The sequence below is a fragment of the Chrysemys picta genome, chromosome 11, assembly GCF_011386835.1.
Source record: "Chrysemys picta bellii isolate R12L10 chromosome 11, ASM1138683v2, whole genome shotgun sequence".
Lineage (NCBI taxonomy): Eukaryota > Metazoa > Chordata > Testudines > Emydidae > Chrysemys > Chrysemys picta.
The window spans coordinates 8,445,367-8,468,588 of record NC_088801.1 but is presented as its reverse complement, the minus strand read 5'-3'; the positions used below and the strand labels follow the sequence as shown (position 1 = coordinate 8,468,588).

General features: G+C 38.3%; 1 protein-coding gene across 13 annotated transcripts in view; it reads right to left on the bottom strand.

Annotated features, from left to right (window-relative positions):
- Positions 1-23,222, bottom strand: part of PTPN4 (protein tyrosine phosphatase non-receptor type 4) — a 227,045-nt gene that overhangs the window by 116,964 nt on the left and 86,859 nt on the right. For 8 of the 13 annotated variants that reach the window (XM_065560477.1, XM_065560482.1, XM_065560475.1 and 5 more), the window contains 7 exons: positions 20,266-20,308; positions 20,087-20,186; positions 15,122-15,166; positions 14,730-14,782; positions 8,246-8,366; positions 4,100-4,187; positions 1,796-1,884 (listed from right to left, as the gene is read on the bottom strand). In XM_065560477.1, the coding sequence (XP_065416549.1) occupies positions 1,796-1,884; positions 4,100-4,187; positions 8,246-8,366; positions 14,730-14,782; positions 15,122-15,166; positions 20,087-20,186; positions 20,266-20,308 (539 nt within the window). The remainder of the gene's footprint in view (positions 1-1,795; positions 1,885-4,099; positions 4,188-8,245; positions 8,367-14,729; positions 14,783-15,121; positions 15,167-20,086; positions 20,187-20,265; positions 20,309-23,222) is intronic. The other 5 variants (XM_065560481.1, XM_065560484.1, XM_065560486.1 and 2 more) reach the window with 2 other exon arrangements.

Genomic DNA, 23,222 nt, shown 5'->3' with positions numbered 1-23,222 from the left:
GCCACAGGACCCTCTGTTGCTTTTTACAGATTCAGACTAACACGGCTACCCCTCTGATACATGACCCAATTATATAGTAATTTTAAAACTATTGGGCCTGATCTTGGGACAAGAACCTATCAACCCTCAAAGTGATAACTGGGAATTCTTATGTAATCAATATAATTTAGAGAATTTTTCACTTGACCAGAGCTCAAAGAGCCAGGAAGTGATAGATCAGGCTACAATTCCCATCTTGTGTCAGCTTCTGTGTGTCCTAGAGAAATACAATTTCAGTTACCAATTATGTGACCTAGCTTCTATGCTCAGATTACCATTCTGTTATGTTGTGCCTTTAAACACAAATCTATACTTGGTATCCTTAGTTACTTAACTAGAGAGGACACTTCTGTGAGGCTGCTTGATGTCAGAATCAGACTTAAGCGAAAAAGGACTTAGTACAGCCTTGCAAAATTTTATTAACTTAACAACGACAAACAAATCAATGGGCAAGCAAAATATGAGTTCACTTTTCATTATCTTGGGGTAAATAGATTTGGTGTCTGACAAATGTAGGGCTGGTACATTTTCATGACAATTTTGTAAGGCTGATTTATTCCAGTCACAGTTCTAAGGCAGATACAGTCCACTCAGTTTCTATAATGATATGTTCAATGAGAAAACCTAAAAACGGATTCTACACAGACAAACAGAACCAATGGAGCAAGGGCTATTTATGAGAAAAATAGAAACAGCCTTGAAAAGTTATGAAAGTTTGACAGTAGTTACTTCACTCAGTCTTATTTTATTAGAAACTACAATGTCAAGTGTTTTTCAATTAGGTTCATGTCTAGTCTTCACTTCCAGTAGGTCTCTACATACAGCCTTGCTTCTTCGATGAAATTATAAGGATTTTTTTTCTTTTCCTCTGAAGCGTAAGCTATGTGGCACAGAGTCAAGATGCCAGGCTTGGTGGGGCAAAGGTCTGGATCCAATAGGACATGCGTTCTCAACTTGGGGTTCATTACTACCCTTCCTTTCCCATATTGCTATGTGGGACAGGGCAACTCAGTAGGTACAATTTTGAGCACCACTGAAATATGGCAATTCCTACGAAAAATTTGGAGTTAAAGGTAACAGGACAGAAAATCTTAAAAATACAATATATTTACGGGAAATGATTATTGCATTTTCCTAAACAAATGCTCTTACTTTATCTTCTACCTAAAGTGAACATGGCTATACCACCTATGAATGGAGAGAAACATACTAACAAACACTCCTCCTTGAATATTCTCAAGTGCTGCACCAAGCCAATAATTTAAATTTTTAATATTCAGTATAGCTTATCCACAAAAGAAGAAACAGAAAAAACAGTCATGATCATTTATTATTGATCGATTGTAGTTCTAAGTTCTAGTACAAATATTTACACTAAGAATCCAACATAGTCATAAAATTTCTCAGTGAGAACAGACATTTTTTAATTCCCACGACACTGACTCTGGCTACACAGTCTTATTGAACACTACCTATGTTTCCAAATTCCTGCAGGAAAACTGTGGTGAAACTATGTTATGCACTACAAACATTTAACAGTATAGCCTAAAAAGTTTTTAGAAGGAAAATCCTCATTCATAAAAACATCCACATGCGGTATCCAGTGCACAGCATATGAAGTCACTCACTATACCTGAGGTACAAATATTGAATAGTTTTAGATCGCTTTATCATCATGAAGCTGCTTGTATTAATTTGAAGAACATATTTTGAAATAATAAACACAAAAGCATTTGTTGAAAACAGTTTTCCTTACCACAGAAAGGTGTTAATTCGTACCCTGTTCTTATAAATTAGTATTCCTCCTGACATCACTCCAATCATAATTTCATTGTTACTTTGATCCTTTAAAAGAGAACAAAACAATAGATTCAACACAAAACAATTAAAATATATATTGTAGAAACCCATATATATTTTATGTATGATCATCCACATCCCCTCTCTCATACACACACAAAAATCCTATCTTAATTAACCTATTGGGGCAAGTTTTTAATGCAATGAACATTTAATGGTATAGTTCCTATTAACCTGAGCTGAAAATTTACCCCATTTTTTCCCTTCACTATTAGGAAGTACTCCCCTCACAAATGCAATTTATATCTTTCCTTTTCCACCTAACCCTCTGTTCTCACTGCTAAATCTCTGTTCCATGCCCTTTTCACTTACCTAGACTACAGTAACTGTCTCCCTCACGCTAATCTATATGCACTCTAGTACACACAGCAACTGAAATTATCTTCTTTGCATGTCACTCCAATCCTGTGAACCACTACCTTAACTTCCTTCCCCATTCAACATGGGGTTCCAACTTACCACTTGCAAGACTTTACACAGCACCTTCCCTGTTTATATCATAGCCTTTGTCTCTTCCTCCTCTCATAATTCCAATTTTTTTTAATTGTAATAATGGCAAACTAAAGAGTGTTCAAATGCTACAGTGATAAGTAATAGTTATGAAAATAATGTCTAAAAACAAAAATCCAAGATTCTTAGCTGCTATGGCAGGCTCTAAAGGGAAAGTGCACATTCCTGCAGTTTGTCTCATAGGTCCACTATCCTTTTTAGAGTATGACACTTAATATTGATTTAGTAATTTAAACTGAGGTAATCCATTCTCTAGAAGAATGCATCTTTTTTCAGTTTTACACAGATACTCCCATTCTTGTCTTCTAATGGAATTATCTGCTTAAATAGCCTTGAAATATAAGGTAACTTATTGGAAGTAGTTGTAGTAGTGAAAATTACCTAAACGAAACATATTACACAATGTATCCAAACACAGATGATTATGAATCACAGGCTCAGTAAACTGACTTGGTAACAATCCAACAGTAAACTCAACTAACAACTTATACTCCTACATGAAAGCAAGTTGCAATTTCAGTACTTAGGGCATTGTCTACACTACAATCGCTACAGTGGCACGTGTGTAGTGCTGCAGCTATGCGGATATAGCATAGATACTTACTACAGAGATGAAAAGGGTTTTTCTATTGCTATAGTAAATCTACCTCCTTGAAAAGCAGCAGCTAGGTCGAACGTAGAATTCTTCCATCATCCTAGCTGCATCTATTGTGAGGGTTAGGTCGACCTAACTATGTCACACAAGGCATAAAATTGTTTACATCCCTGAGTGACGTAGCTAGGTCAACCTAAGTTTTAGGTTTGGAGGTGGGAGATCCTAGTACAAATAAGACTTTTGCTATTTCAAACCATACTTTGCTAAAAATGTTTCTGCACTCTATCAAATGCCTGCTATATCCCAACATGTGTATAAGCAAGGATTGGGTGCATCCATGTAATGTAAAAGTTGTAAATACTTGAAATCCTATTTAGCACGTTTCTTTATGTAGAATTAAGATCAGAAATCAGAACACATGACTTATTTTTAATAGAAGAATCCATGCTGTTTGAAGATTATAGTTTTAAGTAAAATGTAAATCTGTGTTGGTGGGGCTTCAAGAGACAGATGGGAAATTGTTCCTACGGATGACCTACTTACAAATGATGCATTTTAACATATTGACAAGAACTTAGATAATAAACTTTTAGATACACATTTGGATATTGGCCATAATCTGCAATGTCCATTTAAAAAGTGTATTATTGCCCTGGTTGCAATGATGTAACCTTCACAGTATTAAATTATACAAACGTTTATGGAACTTGCAACTTAAGTGAGATAGTAAACGTGAGAACTTCCCATTCAGTTAAATAGGATATTAACTGAAGCCAAATAAAAACTTCAGAAGCCAAAAGTTCCCTAAATGCCAAAGAGACATTCAACAAGCACATTTATCCAATACAGTTGCAAATAACTGGCACAGCCTGATGTTCACCTTACTTAGCCTCAGACTGAGCAAGGTACTTAATCATTTGTGTAACTTTAAGCATGAAATCAGATAAGGGCTACTCAAATTGCTGAAAGTTAGGCCCATGACTGAGTACCCTGCTGAATTAGGGCCTTGAACGTTATACTCAAATTATACTAAACTGTTCCTGAAAATATCATGAATCTACGTTTATATTACTGTATGAATTCATTCAAACTTACTCTTGCATAGTGCAATTCAACTCCATAGAGTTCTAAGGTACGTGCTGTATTGAGATAATTGAACTCAGCTTCTGCAGGAGACAAGCCTCTATAACGACAAAGATGGGTTAAATACGAAGCAGCCCAAAAGTACGTAAAATATCCAGATCCCTTAGTCAGCTCAAGCAGATTTTAAAAATTCATTACTTTAACCTCATTTTTTCTGATAAACTAACTCCCCCTTGACTCCACCATATACATTGATTGTCATGCAACAACTTTGGCAGCTAGAGATTCAAGCACTTTCCTCACATATATTTGTTAATTAGTTGATTGGTCTCCACATGTGTACACTCACAATTCTGCCTGTTCTGCCTCCACACAACAAAAATGTCATTAAATGAAGTCTGCAATACATACTCTGCACATATATATGTTTATTTCAAATGGCACAGTGAAAGGTGCCTTAAAGGGCCTGAAAACCTTTGAGTTGGCAGTGAAGTCTCTAGAAACTGCTCTTGCAATTAGTACTACATTTTCAATTGAAATAATATCTTCTCTGCAGGGTCCACCCTAGGTTTTAATATTTGTACAATCACCAAGTTCGAATTGTTTGTTTTTCCTTATTCCCCCAACCTTTTTAATTTGCTATATGTTTGACTGAAACTGAGCAGTGTAGACAGTCACTAATTGGCAATTTTGGTAGTTGCTAAAGTCACCAGTATCCCCTATCTGTAATAAATAAATGTGTTAGAGGAGTACAACCCCTGTTAAACATTTTAGTGCCTATTTCCTAACATACTAATAGACTCTTTTTAACTGACTCTTTTTAACAGTTTATCAACTGTATATTATTACACAAATTAGGATATTTACTTCCAATGATTTTTTTTGTTTCATATCCTTTTGGCTCTGTAGTAGAAAGTCATACAACTGCATATAACTGATAAAATCTGATGTATTGCAAAACTGCTTTATCTACTTCTGAGAGAGAGACAAGGCAATGAGGTAACATCTCTTGTTGGACCAACTTCTGTTGGTGGAAGGTAAAGGTTTCAAGCTTTGCAGAGCTCTTTTGCTGGTCCAGGGAAGGTAACTAGAATGTTTGAGCTAACTACAAGTTGGGACAAACTATTAAGCACAAGGGGTTAAATCATGCTATAAGATACCACTTAAAATGAAGAGGTCGATTAAGGGTTAGCAGGCAGCAAGATGCATTAAAAATTGTTGTAATGAGCCATAAAACTAGTCTCTCTGTTAAGTACATAGTTTTTAGTGTATAACAGAATTATGAATTTAATTTCCCACGCTTGCCTTTTGAATGTTTCCATTGAGGATGAGCACTGAGAGGGCCGATATGGAGTGGTCATTTTGTGAAAAGTGTTTACACATGGTGATAGGGTGTTTTTGGTTTTTTATCATTTTACTGTGAGAGTTCATTCAAGAGCATAGGAATTGTCTGGTTTCGCCAACACTGCTGTTGTTGGGATATATGACATACTGGATGAGGTGCATCACACAGTGATGGGCACGTGCAAGACCCATGAATCTTGAAAGGTGTGTTGTGGGGGGGCAATGATCATCACAGCCGTGGAAATATGTCTGCAGCTTTTGCATCTGTTCTGTTGGCGGCTGCTGCGGGGAGCCTGCTTAACTAGGTTGGGGGGTTCATTGAAGGCCAGAATAGGGGGTTCGGGAAAGATCTCTTTCAGGATGCAGACAAATATGAGTTGTAATTGTTTGATGATACCCTATATGGGTTCCAATGTCGGATGGTAAATGACAACTAGGGGTGTGCGGTCAGTGCGGTATTTATTTCTGTGTTGAAGCAAATCCTCCCATAGTATTTGAGTGGCCTATTTCACGATGTGATCTACTTCTCTGGTGGTGTGCCCTTGTTTAGTGAAGGCGGTTTTAAGTGTGTTTAGCTGTGTATCCCAGACTTTGTCTTCAGAGCAAATTCTGTAGTATCTGAGTGCCTCGCCACAGATAACAGATGCCTTTGTATGTCTGTGATGGTTGCTGGATTGGTGGAGTGTGTAAGAGTGGTGATCTGTAAGTTTCTTGTATAGAGCTGTTTGAAGGGTTCCACTGTTGAAGTTGATTGTGGTATCCAGGAAGTTGATGCTGGTGTAGGAGTGTTCTAGAATGGCTGTTGAAGTTGTGGGGGAAATCTATCAAGGAATTTAGGTCATCTGTCCAGAAGATGAAAATATCATTGATGTATCTCAGGCATATCACTAGTTTTGTGGTGCATTTTCCCTGAAATACTTCCTTGGGATGGTCCATGAAGAGGCTGGCATACTGGGGAGCCACCTAGTACCCATGGTTTGGACAAAGTGTTTGTTAAATGTAACGGCAGCGATGCTATCATGGTGACAGATGTTGGTGTGTAGGAAGGTGACATCTCTGGTGGCATGGATGGAATTCTGAGGGAGGCCGTTAATGTTGTGGAGTTTTTGGAGGAAGTTGGCAGTGTCTTGGAGGAAACTGCCTTTTGCAAGGCGAATGGTTCGAGGATGGTTTCTATGAGTCCTGATATTTCTTCCGTGAAAGTGTCATGGCCAGATATGATGGGTCTGTCTGGGTTCCCTTTTTTGTGCATTTTGGGAAGCATGTAGATGGTTACTGGGGTGGGAGAGGAGGGGTTGATGAGGTTATAGAGTTTTTCTTGGAGTTGCCTGGGGAAGGAGTTGATAGTATCTTTAAATTCCTGTGTGAATTGTGGTTTTTATGCTAGGTGGTGTCAGAGAGTCGTCTGTTGCCCTCACTGATGTAGTCATTATGATTAACGACTATGATGGCGCCTCCTTTGTCTACTGGTGTGTTCACTATTTGATGGCTGGATTTCAGGGACTGTACAGCAATCCTCTAGATGGTAGAGAGATTGTGTGGATATAATATTTGTTGAAGAGTCCAGTCAATTTTTCTCTGAAAGTAATCAATGTAATGATCAAGTATGTGGTTTCTTCTGCTGTGTGTGTGTCTGTGTGCAGTCAGATGATTACCTTTTCTTATGACTGTCAACGGAAGTGTGGTAGTTGTGGGTGTTGTCGTCTTTGTTGTGAAAGAATTCCTTGAGGAAGAGTCATCAAAAGAATTCTTCTCATTCTCCACGTTAGTACGGTATCAGGTTCTGTGGTGGGGCAGAAATTCAGTCCCTTGGAGAGTACAGATACTACCGTATAGATTAGAAGTAGTCTTGATAGGTTGATGATGTTGGGGTGTTGTTTAATGTCCATGTGATAGGTTATGGTATCTTGGTTTCTCCCAGAGATGGTGGTGTTGGTTGTGAAGTTGTTATAGTTGGTTCCACTTTTTGTTTTGGTGTTGTTGGCTGTCATCAGATTTTTTTTGTTTGTTATTTGGGGTTTCCTGATTTTTTTCTTCCAGTGTGTGGGAGCATGTGATGATTTTTTGTTTGAAGTGATCCCTTCTGGAATATGTAAAGTTCAGGAGATGGTTCCTCCATTTTTCTGACATTTTTCTGCAGTGTTTTTCTGGTGAATCCTCTGGAAATTATGTTTTGTTTGTTGAATCTGCTCAGGAAGTGAATGTCACTGTTCAGTCTGGCTTCCTCCTTCTCTATGTTGTGATGGTTCCATTTTAAATGGCAAAATTTGATATCTTCCATACTTATTTGCAGTGTTATTGTAGCCATCTTTGTCCCAGGATATGAGCGAGACAATATAGTTGAGATAATATCTTTTATTGAACCAACTTCAGTTGCTGGAGAGACATGCTTTTGAAGTTCACAGAGCTCCTCTTTAATATACTTCTAAATATATACACACACACACACACTTCTACAGTAATTCCCTGTTGCTGGTAAAGGCAACATACACAGAAACCTTATGCAGGCAGATCATTATGAATGACTGAAGACTTTTCTTAAAGAAACCAAAATTTCCTATAAAAATTCACACACTACTATAGAAAAAAAGTCTCATATATATCCTTTCTTCAAAGTAATTTAAAGATTAGCACACTCATTCTGAATCTTCCCTCTTCTCCAAACTGCAGCAATACTTTATATAAAGACATGTAAAAATACTGCATTGTAAAAATTCACCTATTAAGTTTATTCAGGCAATATTTCTACAAAGGCACAGCATCTGTAGACAGTGATATTATAAAATAAGAATAATTTTTTCTGTAAATTCTTACATATGCTGATGATGTAATTTTGCTATTTCTTTTTCAAAGTCTTGAGGCTGGCTAGGGATGAAAGAGTAGTCTGAGAGGTAGCCTGGCAAGTTTTCTGAATGGTTGTAGTCTCCCAATTCGGCTAAGAGATTGAAGGGAAAGATTATTACTTGTTTAGTGCAAACAACATATTCAGCACTGTATAATACCCAAAGTTTAACACAGTTCTGGACCCAAACACCTTATGATCTAGAACAGACAAAGAAGACAGAAGTTTGAATTCACCTTGTTTCCTTAACATGAGTTATAAGCTCAGTCGGTATCACTGAAGTAGTTTTTAAAAAGGACTTGAATGACAAAAAGGTGCTGGCTTGGCAAAATGGTTTATGAAATGTTCATGTTATAATGTACTTAACTTACTTACCACCTATATAATGATTAACTCTAAATAAACAGAATTTTGTTGCTCCAGGGTATTTCTGTAATCAAATACTGTTTGTGTGTGTCCATGTTTTCATTTCATTATGAGGACTCACTTTTTCAATATTTCCAAAACCTGTTATAATTTTATCCTCTAGAATATAAGATTTGCAAAAATAACCTAATGCATTCTTGCCGAGGTATTTCCAAAAACACAAAAAAATTGCTTATTTTTATGTCAGCTCATATATCAGTTCATTCAAACAATTGAAAATTAGAATTATAGAAATTTATCACAATTTTTCAGATGATGTTTTATAATTTTATCACATTAATTAAGATAACAGCTCCTGCATTATTAAATCTAAGATCTATGACCAATTTTAACAAACAAAATGGGTAGGATTGCTAAAAAGTTAGGCTTTGAGAGCATGACTATAGTTGGACAGTACTGAAAACCAGTTTTAAAAATCAACTTCAGATCTTGTAACTGATTTATTGTTTTGGAGAAGCAGCACATTTAGTTAAAGACTGTCCCTGTTCTATTTCCTTATAGCTAGGGCCCTACCAATTTCACAGCCATGAAAAACACGTCATGGACCGTGAAATAAGCCCTTCCCCATGAAATCTGATGTCCCCTTGTTCCTAGGAGTGCCCCAGCAAAGGGGACTCCTAGCTCTGGTTGGGCAGTGGAGGGACAGGACTTGTCCATTTCCTGCACAGCTGCTCTGGAGGGGGGTGACCAGACCTACATCTCGGTGCCTCCCCCTGCTGCAGGATGCTCTTGGACTGGGCAGGAGCCCCAGAGGTTCCTGCAACTGGAGACTTGTGGAGCTGTGTCCCATCTTCCCTGTGCTGCTGGGAGTGCACCAGCAAAGGAGGCTCCTAGCTCCGGCTGGGCAGGGAAGGGACAGGACTTGTCCATCTCCTGCACAGCTGCTCGGAGGGTGGGGGGAAGAGAGGGAGGAGGACAGATCAGACCCACCTCCGGAAACCTCCTGCGGCTGCAGGAAGCTCTGCGGTTGCTGCCTTCAGAGTTCAGCTCTGAAGGCTGCACAGAAGTGAGGGTGGCAATCCCATTACCTTCCTACAACACATTTGCGACCACCCCACACAATCCCCCTTTGGGTCCGGACTCCCATGGTTACAACACAGTGAAATTTCAGATTTAAACATCTGAAAACGTGAAATTTACCAATTTTCAAATCCTATGGCCATGAAATTGACCATAATGGACCGTGAATTTGGTAGGGCCCTACTTATAGCTATTGTGTATACATATTTATAAAGTGTCCCATATGCTAAAGCCTCTGGGACCATAAAATCTCACATACAAACATAATGGAGAACATTAAGGTTGTACTTTTAAGCATTCAAATATCAGGCAATGTCAACAGTAGGATTGCATGTGCAAACCTAACTTAGCCTGATCCTGGAAGGCGGCCTTCTGAGGCTACATGGGGTATAAATACCGTCTCCTCCCCACTCCACACACACACACTCCTCCAGTGAGCAGGAAGAGCAATGCAGTGTCCTTCTCCTGACTTGGCCCCACAACTGCTTCATGCCCTTCCTATCCATCCCTGTAAACTTTCCCCCATGTCCCCATCTGCTGTAAGGGAACCTGTAGATGGTCAACACCCCTTTTCTTCCAGCTAGTTAGACAAAGACCCCCTGAACCAATGTTCCCTCTAATTTTTTCCATCCATGTGCAGAATGAATTTTGTTATGTGCACCATATCAAGGTAATATGCAGATGTGCGCCACCAGTAGAAACCAAAAATCTAGATATAATATACCTTTTAAAAAAATTACCATAGGGATAATTACTCCAGCCAGGACAGGTTAGACATGTTAGAACTCACTACTTAAAGAATTAAATTTAAGAGTAAGAGAGAAATAAAAATTATGAAATGCATACACCAGTCAAAAAACTAAAATAACACACTTTGAAAGAAGTATCAAGAAGTAATAACAACAACACAAGTATGTGTTGCAAGGTTAGTGTGAAAGACTGTGTATGTGTGTCAGAGACGCACAGCGTGTGTGACAAAGAGAGACGCATGTTGACTCTTTAAGTACGCTGACCCCACTTTAAGCATGCTGCCCTTTTAAGTAGATCAGCAAGTTCAGACACAGCAGCAGCTGCCAGCAAGCTCCATCTGCCCTGAGCCCTGTCGTGTCCCTCCACCCCCGCTCTGTGGAGATGGGGTACAGGGGAGTGGAGGGGGGCAGGGGACACCCTGACATCAGCACCCTTCTCCCCTCCCCCAGCCCCGCTTCGCACAGCAAGCAGGAAGCTCCCAGGAGCAGCTCCAAGGCAGAGGGCAGAAACAGCACACAGCAGTGGGGGAAGGGACACCTGAACGGCGCAGCCCTTGATAGTCTGCTGGGCGGCCGCCCAGACGTGCAGCTTACAGGGAACTTAGCCCTTAACTTGCATGAAGGATACAACGGGCACATTCATAGATTCTAGGACTGGAAGGGACCTCGAGAGGTCATCGAGTCCAGTCCCCTGCCCTCATGGCAGGACCAAATACTGTCTAGACCATCCCAGATAGACATTTATCTAACCTACTCTTAAATATCTCCAGAGATGGAGATTCCACAACCTCCCTAGGCAGTTTATTCCAGTGTTTAACCACTCTGACAGTTAGGAACTTTTTCCTAATGTCCAACCTAAACCTCCCTTGCTGCAGTTTAAGCCCATTGCTTCTTGTTCTATCCTTAGAGGCTAAGGTGAACAAGTTTTCTCCTTCCTTCTTATGACACCCTTTTAGATACCTGAAAACTGCTATCATGTCCCCTCTCAGTCTTCTCTTTTCCAAACTAAACAAACCCAGTTCTTTCAGCCTTCCTTCATAGGTCATGTTCTCAAGACCTTTAATCATTCTTGTTGCTCTTCTCTGGACCCTCTCCAATTTCTCCACATCTTTCTTGAAATGCAGTGCCCAGAACTGGACACAATACTCCAGTTGAGGCCTAACCAGCGCAGAGTAGAGCGGAAGAATGACTTCTCATGTCTTGCTCACAACACACCTGTTAATACATCCCAGAATCATGTTTCGTTTTTTTGCAACAGCATCACACTGTTGACTCATTTAGTTTGTAGTCAACTATAACCCCTAGATCCCTTTCTGCCGTACTCCTTCCTAGATAGTCTCTTCCCACTCTGTATGTGTGAAACTGATTGTTCCTTCCTAAGTGGAGCACTTTGCATTTGTCTTTGTTAAACTTCATCCTGTTTACCTCAGACCATTTCTCCAATTTGTCCAGATCATTTTGAATTATGACCCTGTCCTCCAAAGCAGTTGCAATCCCTCCCAGTTAAGTACTTAATAAGCGTACTTTCTATGCCAATATCTAAGTCGTTAATGAAGATATTGAACAGAGCCGGTCCCAAAACAGACCCCTGCGGAACCCCACTTGTTATGTCTTTCCAGCAGGATTGGGAACCATTAACAACAACTCTGTGAGTACGGTTATCCAGCCAGTATGCACCCACCTTATAGTAGCCCCATCTAAATTGTATTTGCCTAGTTTATCGATAAGAATATCATGCGAGACCGTATCAAATGCCTTACTAAAGTCTAGGTATACCACATCCACAGCTTCTCCCTTATCCACAAGGCTTGTTATCCTATCAAAGAAAGCTATCAGATTGGTTTGACACGATTTGTTCTTTACAAATTCATGCTGTCTATTCCCTATCACCTTACCACCTTCCAAGTGTTTGCAGATGATTTCCTTAATTACTTGCTCCATTATCTTCCCTGGCACAGAAGTTAAACTAACTGGTCTGTAGTTTCCTGAGTCTCCCGTCTCCCATGATTTTCCAAAGATAATAGCTAGAGGCTCAGATACCTCCTCTATTAGCTCCTTGAGTATTCTAGGATGCATTTCATCAGACCCTGGTGACTTGCAGGCATCTAACTTTTCTAAGTGATTTTTAACTTGTTCTATCTGCTAAACCTACCCCTTTCCCATTAGCATTCACTAGGTTAGGCATGCTTCTAATGTATTGATAAAAAGTCTTCTTGTTTCCCTTTATTCCCGTAGCCAGTTTGAGCTCATTTTGTGCCTTTGCCTTTCTAATCTTGCCCCTGCATTCCTGTGTTGTTTGCCTATATTCATCGTTTGTAATCTGTCCTAGTTTCCATTTTTTATATGACTCCTTCTTATTTTTTAGATCATACAAGATCTCGTGGTTAAGCCAAGGTGGTCTTTTGCCACATTTTCTATCTTTCCTAACCAGCGGAATAGCTTGCTTTTGGGCCCTTAATAGTGTCCCTTTGAAAAACTGCCAACTCTCCTCAGTTGTTTTTCCCCTCAGTCTTGATTCCCATGGGACCTTACATATCAGCTCTCTGAGCTTACCAAAATCCGCCTTCCTGAAATCCATTGTCTCTATTTTGCTGTACTCCCTTCTTCCCTTCCTTAGAATTTCAAACTCTATGATTTCATGATCACTTTCACCCAAGCTGCCTTCTACTTTCAAATTCTCAATGAGTTCCTCCCTATTTGTTAAAATCAAGTCTAGAACAGCTTCCCCCCAGTAGCTTTTTCAACCTTCGGAAATAAAAAGAAGTATTCATTACAATACAGTCAGATTACATGATAATTTGTGAAACACATTAAACCAAGGATCGGCAACCTTTGTCATGCGCCCGGGCTGGTTTGTTTACCACCCCCCAGCTGATTGCCACGGGCAGGAGGCAGGGGGAGCAGGGGGAAGGTGCTGATCCATGGGGTCCACCGGCAGGCGGGAGGCACTGGGGAGGGGGGATGTAGGGGATCTGATAGGGGGGCTGACAGCCTGTTTAATATCTGTATTAAATTGCTTGTTTAAAATTGTTTAAAATGTATATAATGCCTTTTGTCTGGCAAAAAAAAGTTTCCCTGGAACCTAACCCCCCGCTATTTACATTAATTCTTATGGGGAAATTGGATTCGCTTAACATCGTTTCACTTTAAGTCACATTTTTCAGGAACATAACTACAACATTAAGTGCGGAGTTACTGTATACATTTTCTACTTTTTTTAAATTCTTTTCACTTGACTTATTTCATTGTCATGATTTATATGGTAAGACCTTTTCTAAGGTATGTATTTTAATAATTTTGACAGCATTCTTTTACTACATATTTTATTTCAACCAGAAGCCCAGCCTTTTTTAAGAGCAACTCATATGAGAAGGCATTTAAGTACAAAGCTAACTTGGCTGGACACATAATTGGGCCAAATATTCCTGCAAGTTTCATTACTAATCTAAGCTATATACTTTATATGTCATAAAATAGGCTTAGCTTTGTACTTTTCACAAACACTTTAATGGAACGTTTGCCTGGCAAGGAGTATTATAAAAAATACCAAATATAAGTATCTAAAATAGTAGAAAAGCACCAGGGTCAGAATTAAGGTAACTTTAAAATCTTGATTTTCATCATTTTCTGATTTTCAAATACTTAACTACATATCGTGGTAGTTTTCCATATAATTGCCCAGGTTTTATAAAAGAAACAGAAAAAAAGAAAGGACCTAAAACTTCACTATCCAAGACTTTACAGCTTTGCGATCTTGTTTAAAATTGGCAACTGTGTTTATAAGTTATGTAAACTGGAACTATTCGGCTAGATACTACCAGAACTCCCTGTTCCACACGCTTTTGGATGTTCACAGTAAGAAATATGTAAATCTAAAAACAGCTTTAGTTTCATTATTGAGGAAGTAACCTATTACATTTTAGAGCATATAGAGATTTACAAAAAGCAATACTATATCTTTAGACATTAGTATAAAGAGGAAATGGAAAGTTGGGAGCGTACTAGTAAAACAATTTCATGACCACTTCAGTGAAAATACCATGAAATGCATGAAAGAAAAAGGTTTACCTTTCCTCACTGATGGAAAAAATACCACTGTTTTTGTACAGATTTAGGTATATCATCACACAAATCCATTTGTGTATGCTTATTACTATTCATTAACTTATGGTAACTTAGCTGATCACTGAAAAAACAGAAAAATGGAAGGCATAATTTGAAATAATCTCTGTACTCAGACCTAGTTAGCAATTATACTTACATTGAACAGCGTAGGAAGCCAAAAGAGCAGCAGTATTATAAGGACAGGGCAATCTATAATTAAAAAAAAAAAAAGGGATACACCTGATGTGAATTATGATCATTTTGAAAAGCTTCTGATTTAATTAATTTATTTACCATACACAGATAATTTTAATGTAATTAATTAATATGAAAAGTAAAGCACAGTTTTTCACAGATGTTTTTATTATAAGTATTTCCATTTGTAAGTACTCTAAAAGAAACTATTTTATCAGTTTTTCAGCAAATATTATAGAGCTCATAATCTTTATGTAAAATTATTCATTGCTAAAAATTAAATAATGTATCTTTTAATCTCTACAAACTGGTCATAAATTGTATACATCGTTCAGCATAATAAAAGAGGCTTACCTTCCAGTAAGAATGTCTTGTTTAATTTGCAAAAAATACTGGTACCTTAAAAAACAAAAATACTACAATGGGTTGAAGAAATGTGATTGTATTTTTAGACAGAACTGTCTTCCTAAATTTAACATAAAGCTGAAATATTTTATGTCACTTTTGGGTCTATTGTGTTAGAATCATTTAACCAGATATAATTATTTCTTAAGTTTTGAGAGGTAGATATTAATGTGAGATGGCAATTAAAGTCATGTATATATCCATACATTTAAACTATCTACTTCTGTAGAACATCCAATTTTACGTTACATTTCATGAAGACATCGCAATTAATATTCAAATTTCACCTAAAGGTAGAAACAATGGAAAAAAGAGGAAATGGCTACCTTGTGAAAAATAAAATAGAGAAAACCAAACTATCAAATTTTAGTGCCATAATTAAGCCACACAAAGCTGTATTCAGGCACCTAAATAAAAGTTGCCTTCTGTTCAGAAGTACTAAAGCATTTATAAGTCTCATATGATTCTATACATTTAGGCTTTTACTTTTAGGTACCCAATTTTGAAGATTATTTCCTGACTTAGCTCGTATTACAAATATATAAAAATTGTTTTATTTTTGTTCCAGGTATACAGAAGCAGAAATTTAGCACCTGAGCATATCTGACACCAATTTATTGTTTCAATTTCATATCAGGGTTGAGTGGTTTGTCTTCCTCCCTCAATCTAGAAAAATTGTGAATTCAAAATCTTATTCAATTATGTTAAAGTTTTTCTGCAATTTTTCCTACCTTCCATAATTTTTGTTCTATAAACTGCATATTTCAGTATTTTCTTCTTTTATTTTAAATGACTTTTAAATGAGAACAGCCTATTTATAATAGCTCATCTGCTCCTCCCACTGTTTACCCTTAAGGTGGGAAATAAGCAGCAAAATGAGCAGATGAAACATTCAAAATAAGGAGACTGTTTTCAGTCAAGTACATTTAGTGACAGAAAACAGATGACAGCAAATTACTCACTTATTGCAGCTATTTTATAACAAAAATATAATAAAGATTGCCTTAATTTAAGTGTATTTCTTTTAGTCTATTATTTGCTACAAGTATATGCTACAGTTCACATTTTCAAATGCAACTACTGATTTCTGGGTACCTCCATTTTTGGGTGCCCAAACTGGGACAACTTAAAGGACCCTGGTTTCCAGAAAGTGCTGAAAAACTCAGCTACTGAAAACCAGGGCCCTCTAAATTGTCTGAAGTTGGGCACTCAAAAATGAAGGCACCCAAAATGAATAGTCACATTTGAAAATGTAGGCTTCCCTGAAAAAGGAGAGAGACTCTGTGCAGGATGAGATAAGTTTGAACATGTACCCATAATTCACCCAAAAGTTATATATACTAAGTTTCCTCCATTCCCTCATTAAGGTTTAGAGGATTTTAAGGAAGTCAATATTTAAATCTAAATTAGAAAGGTAGCAAAGCACACACACTACAAATGAGAACCACTCCCATAATAGGGGGTATAGTGGCAACAGTTGATTGCTTTCTTGTACATAACACCGCTTTGGGACATCCCGGGGCCTGGTATTGATTACATCACGTATATTTCTTCTTGCACATCTGCTCTGACAGTTGTAACACAAGCATTCATACAACTCAGGCCTTGGGACAGTAAATTAATAGTAAATAATTGTTTATGTAGCTGTTTATATTATCAGAAGCACTGTTTGTACTAAGCAACAGAGAGTCCTGTGGCACCTTTAAGACTAACAGATGTATTGGAGCGTAAGCTTTCGTGGGTGAATACCCACTTCGTCAGACGCATGCGAAGGTGCCACAGGACTCTCTGTTGCTTTTTACAGATCCAGACTAACACGGCTACCCCTCTGATACTTGTTTGTACTAAAATAAGTAACAGATTGAATTCTGTCATGACAGTAAATATTAAACATTTAGAATTAATTTATTGCATTAAAAATTAAGAGGATTTTTACTGATTCTTTCATTTTCTTACAAATTGATACGTGAACAACAACTGCCTCATAATAGTTATGTACGGGTTCCTGATATGGACTTTTAAAGTAGATTAACAATAGTGAAGAACCCCACGAGCATTTTTACAAATGTGCTTGCATATACAGAGGAACCAACCCATCCATAAGTAAAATGCAGTTATCTCTGGGGTGCAATGTGACAGCTATTCAGGGGAAGAACCACCACATTTTGTACCCAGGAGTAGAAACAGAATGGATATAAAGTGACCAGAATGGAATTCTGAAAATTGGCACTTATCAAGGACATTGGGCCTAACACACCCCTAATGCCCGCAAAAAGTACTCTAGGATCTTCAGTTGATCACACATAATAGTAAGTTCAGGATGACATGTAAAACTGAAAGTATAAAAACTCTGATAGAAGACTACAGACTGAAGGCCATACCACCTGTAATTCTTTAGCCAATCTTAACATGACAGACAAAAAAAATGTCTTTAATATAAAGAACCATCTCCATCTTAAAACACCGAGGTATAGAGAAGAGAGGGGACTATACAGAAAACAAGATTTTTTATTTTATTTTTATTTTATTAATAAGTGTATTTTGCTTTTTAACGAGTAAATTTAACTTCCTGTTTCCTATATTTTGTGATTCCATTTATATAAATGTTAAAATGATGCAAAACAAAATTTTGGGGGGAATATTTCACAGGTGTGAATTTAAGGCCTTGTCTACACTACTGTGTTAAGTCAACCTAAGTTACGCTACTCCAGCTACATGAATAACGCAGCTGGAGTTGACGTAGCTTAGGTCAACTTACTGCGGTGTCTACACTGTGCTAGTTGACGGGAGATATTCTCCCATCGATTTCACCAGAATGAGAAGATTAAGGTGAGTACCAGAGTCAACCGGAGAGCGCTCTGTGGTCGATTTAGTGGGTTTTCACTAGCCCTGCTAAATCGACCCCCCCACTGCATTGATCACAGCAGCGTTGATCCCTGGTAAGAGTAGACATGGCCAAAGAGTCTTTTTGTGAAGTATCTTGAATGGAGACATTCTGTTGTACTTACAGGACATCACAAGGAAGCTTTCTTAAAACAGAGTTCATTCTGTGTTCAGTGTGTTGTAAGTACAGTGAAATTAATTAGTTGTTAGCTAACTAGGTATCACTTAGGGCATGTAAACCTCTTCTACGTTGTTGAACAACATGGGAAATCAATAGAAATTAAAGCAACTTTAGCAATGTAGGTCTAAAATAGCTTGCACAATGCATTCACTTCTTAAATAGTAAGAACAATGAAGATGGAGCTATGTTAAATTAAAACAACCTTAATAAATGTTAGCAATCTTAATAAATGTTAAAAATAGATTGTTTGCTAGCAAGAGTTTATTTAAATGGACGGAGGATGAACAGGCAGCCAAAAATATGCCCCCTTTGTTGCCCATGTCTGTTGGTCCCATGAACATTAACAGTAATTTTAGGACGTTTTTGTCTGCCCTATGTGCCAAGTTATACACAGCCAAAAAGATTGGAAAGATAGCATCTACAGAATTATTGATTAGCAACAGTCAATGCTGGTAAGAAAATGGCCATCAATTTCTGCAAAATACACCTCTACCCCGATATAACACAACCCAATATAACACAAATTCGGATATAACGCGGTGAAGCAGCGCTCTGGGGGGGCAAGACTGCACACTCTGGCGGATCAGAGCAAGTTCAATATAACGCGGTTTCACCTAGAACGCGGTAAGATTTTTTGGCTCCCAAGGACAGCGTTATATCGGGGTAGAGGTGTATGTCATAAAATATATCATCATATATTTTATCTAAGTTTTGAAAAGAAAAAAATTGCCTGTTCTAACAACAGAGATGGGACAAGTTAGGCTCTTTGGGAACCTAAATAAAAAATGGCCTTCCTAGTTTTTTAGAGGGACCAAGCATCTACAATCCCACTGAAGTCACCTTCTGTCGTAGATGCTCAGCAATTTGAAAAAAATCAGACTGCATATACTTGGGTGCCTAAAAATGGAGGAGGTATCTACATTTACACATCTTGGTTTGAAATTTTTGGGCACACCTCTTAAGAACACAGGACACTCACAACTTTTTAATCTGGTACCAATTGAGCATTCCATTTAAACAATTTAGGCCCAGATTAGTACAGCTATTCAGGCGTTGCTGCACTCAGCACTGTAAAACCTGACTGATTTAAGATCTTAAACCTCATTTTCAAAAAGTTTTTTTTACAGTTGCCTAAATCCCTTTTGAAAATGAGATTTAGGCTCCTAACTCAGTTAGGTACTGCAACACTGCTTGCAAAAATGCCTAAATACCTGTAAAAATCTGAACCTTAGGCACATTACTACACAATAAGCACACCGAAATTAGTGTATTTGCACCAGCTAAGATTGCTGCTGTAGCACCATAAGTTTACATATTATACTAATAAAAGTGAAGTTGAAGACTGATTGATATCCATGGGTGAAAAAAATTAGCAAGGAACTAATATACAAAATGAATGATGAGTTAGCATAATTTCAGAGATGATATGATGTTTTCAAACATAATAGACAAATATGGGTTAAAATTCAATTTGTACCCATTGATGAGTAGGAGAAAGAAAAAGTTTTCCTTTTTTCTTCTCTTCCCTTTCTTACTTTTCTTTTCCTATTTCTACTTGAACAAGGTTTTCTCTGTGAGATTATTTCATATGTACACCAGATTTCAACACCATGTATTCAAGGCTTCATTTTAAAGGTTTTTGTGTAGTTTGTGTGCTTACAGCATGTGACTTTTAGTTATCTATGGAAAATCCTAAACACATTACAAAAAACATGAATAAATCAGGTTTTTAAGAGAGACAATTCCAATAAGTAATACCTTCAAAAAACTAATTATGCTTTTTGATAATAGTTAGTTCCACTTCTAAATTTCCTAAAAGAATTTTGCAACGGTAAACTACCTAAACCTACCTTGTATATTCTTCTTGGAGCTTGTTAGGGTCACTTACAAAAAATTTGACTCTAAAGTTCAAACTGTAAGGAGATCCTCCTAGAATCAACAAAAGCATTTCTAATTAATCAGGTTACTTTAAAATCCTTATTCAATAAAAATTATATTTGAAATAGACCTAATACATATATTTGCTCACTTTTTAATTGTTTCCTGATTGGTTTGTTTGGATCCAGCCACCTCTGGGGGGGGGGGGAAAAGAGATAAACTATAATTAAAAAAACAAACAAACAAAAGAAAACAACACGTATTTCACAAATTAGTCTGACATGATCATGCTAAGAAACATTTATTTTCTTGTTACTTAATATTTGAGCTTCTTATGCAGAATTGGCCATTTGGCATGCAAAGCCCAGTGAGTAATTTTCTGAAAGATTACAGGTTATCACAAGCATACCCAATTACTCCCTCTGGCATCTGTCTCTATGTGCCTTATGGAGCTAAAGCTACTCCCAGCTCCCTTCACAGGTGGTTGCCTGCAGCTGAGCTAGCTACTAAGCTGAGCACCTAGTTATAAGGGTTAGAATTTAACAATGTGAGAACACTACTGGACTGAGCAGGGACTGACAACAAGAGACCACAACATTCTAATTCTGGCTCTGAATTACTCAACTTTTCTGGCTTTTTTCCACCATCTGTAAGATAACTAATTGTCACAGCACCCCTGCAAAGTAGGTAACATTTGTAAAACACTACATGTAAAATTCTCTAAAATACACAAAAACCCTTCCAATGGCTGTGAACTAGTAGTCCCAGAACCCAAGTTTACTGGGAAGATTGCTTGATGAAATACTTTGAGACATTGGCAACTGAACACAAACAACTAGGCTCCATTTCTCTTACTGCAAGGAACTAGGGTACTCCAAAAAACAACTTTACTTCATTCAAAAGTAAGCTGTGCAATGGTATCCTAGAAAGATCTAAATGAGAAAACAACTACTTACCCTACTATAAATTAATATTGGTTTTTCAAGAGGTGTGTCCATATGTATTCCATTTCTGGTGTGCATGCATGCCATGCACGAGATCAGATTATTTTTATCAGCAAAATCCATTGGGGTTGCATCTGCAGTCTACGTGCAGGGAGCATAAACAGCCGAGTGGGCCCAACTGTCCCTCAGTTCCTTTGTCAAGACAGAATCCAGGTGTTACAGGACTCCATGGTAGCAGGGACGAAGAGCAGATCATAGAATACACATGGACAACACATCTCAAAGAATCCCATTTACTGGAGGGTAAAGTACCTGTTCTTTCTTCAAGTGATTGTTCAAATGTATTCCACTCCTGGTGACTCACAAGCAGTGACCTCGTAGAAAGGAAGATTGGTGCTTGCCGTCTATTTCAATAACGACTGGAGTACTGCTCTGCTAAAGTGCGTGTCTGATACTGATGCCTCTACCAGTGAATTATACTGTATAAAATGTGAACTGATCCCCTCATAGCTTCTCAGAGAATCAACAGGTTGTCTCTTCTCTGATGGAGTGGGTTCCAAATTGCATGAGTGAATCTAATCTAGCTAACTCATAGTATGATTGAATACAATTAGAGACCCATTTAAATTATCTTTGGGTAGACACTGCCTGATACTTCGTTCTATCTGCAAATGCTATAATTAGCCTAGAGGAGCTTCGGAATGGTTTTTGTTTTGCCCAGCAAAAGGACAGAGCCTTAACTACATCAAAGTTAACAAGGAGTCTGGTAGCACCTTAAAGACTAACAGATTTATTTGGGCATAAGCTTTCGTGGGTAAAACACCACTTCTTCAGATGCATGGAGTGAAAATTACAGATGCAGGCATTATATGACGACACATGAAGGGAAGGGAGTTACCTCACAAGTGGAGAACCAATGTTGACAGGGCCAATTCGATCAGGGTGGACGTAGTCCACTCCCAATAATAGATGAGGAGGTGTCAAAGCTGCTTTTGTAATGAGCCAGCCACTCCCAGTGCCTATTCAAGCCCAAATTAATGGTGTTAAATTTGCAAATGAATTTTAGTTCTGTTTCTCTTTGAAGTCTGTTTCTGAAGTTTTTTTGTTCAAGAATAGCTACTTTTAAATCTGTTATCGAATGTCCAGGAAGATTGAAGTGTTCTCCTACTGGCTTTTGTATGTTACCATTCCTGATGTCTGATTTGTGTCCATTATTTTTTTACGTAGGGACTGTCCAGTTTGGCCAATGTACATGGCAGAGGGGCATTGCTGGCACATGATGGCATATATAACATTAGTAGACATGCAGGTGAATGAGCCTCTGATGGTGTGGCTGATGAGGTTGGGTCCTCTGATGGTGTCGCTAGAGTAGATATGGGGACAGAGTAGGCAATGAGGTTTGCTACAGGGATTGGTTCCTAGGTCAGTGTTTCTGTGATGTGGTGTGTAGTTGCTGGTGAGTATTTGCTTCAGGTTGGGGGGCTGTCTGTAAGCCAGGACTAGCCTGCCTCCCAACCTCTGTGAGAGTGAGGGATCATTTTCCAGGATAGGTTGTAGATCATTGATCATGTGCTGGAGAGTTTTTAGCTGGGGGCTGTACATGATGGCCACTGGTGGTGTTATTTTCCTTGTTGGGCCTGTCCTGTAGTAGGTGATTTCTGGGTACCCGTCTCACTCTGTCAACTACATCAAAGGTATGCAGTTTGGCTTCCCCCTGGTTCAGTTTGGGAAAGGAAATGGCAGATGAATCATCTAGTTAAATGGAAGCCTGAAACAATCTTCGGTAAAAATGCAGGGTTAGGCCTAAGGGTAACCTTATCCTTATGGAAAGCAATGTAAGATAGACCAGCCATAAGTGCCTGAACATCCCTATCCCTTCCAGTTGATGATTGTGTTCCTCCCTGTCTGCTGACACTGTTGTGTTGTCTGCATTAACCTGGTCTGTCAGCCCACTCAGTACAGAGAGAAATACTGTGCAGGCTAGTCAAACAGTTCAGAGCTGTAGTATATTGTATGAAGGTGATTCTCTTCAGCAGCCCATAGGACTTGGGTTTGAAGGTAGTGCAGGTGAGCTCTTCAGCTGAGCACAGAAGCATCTATTAGCAGTGCCCTGGTGACAGGTGGAGAAAACAGTATCCATGTTTGCAAACCTGCACAGAGTCCT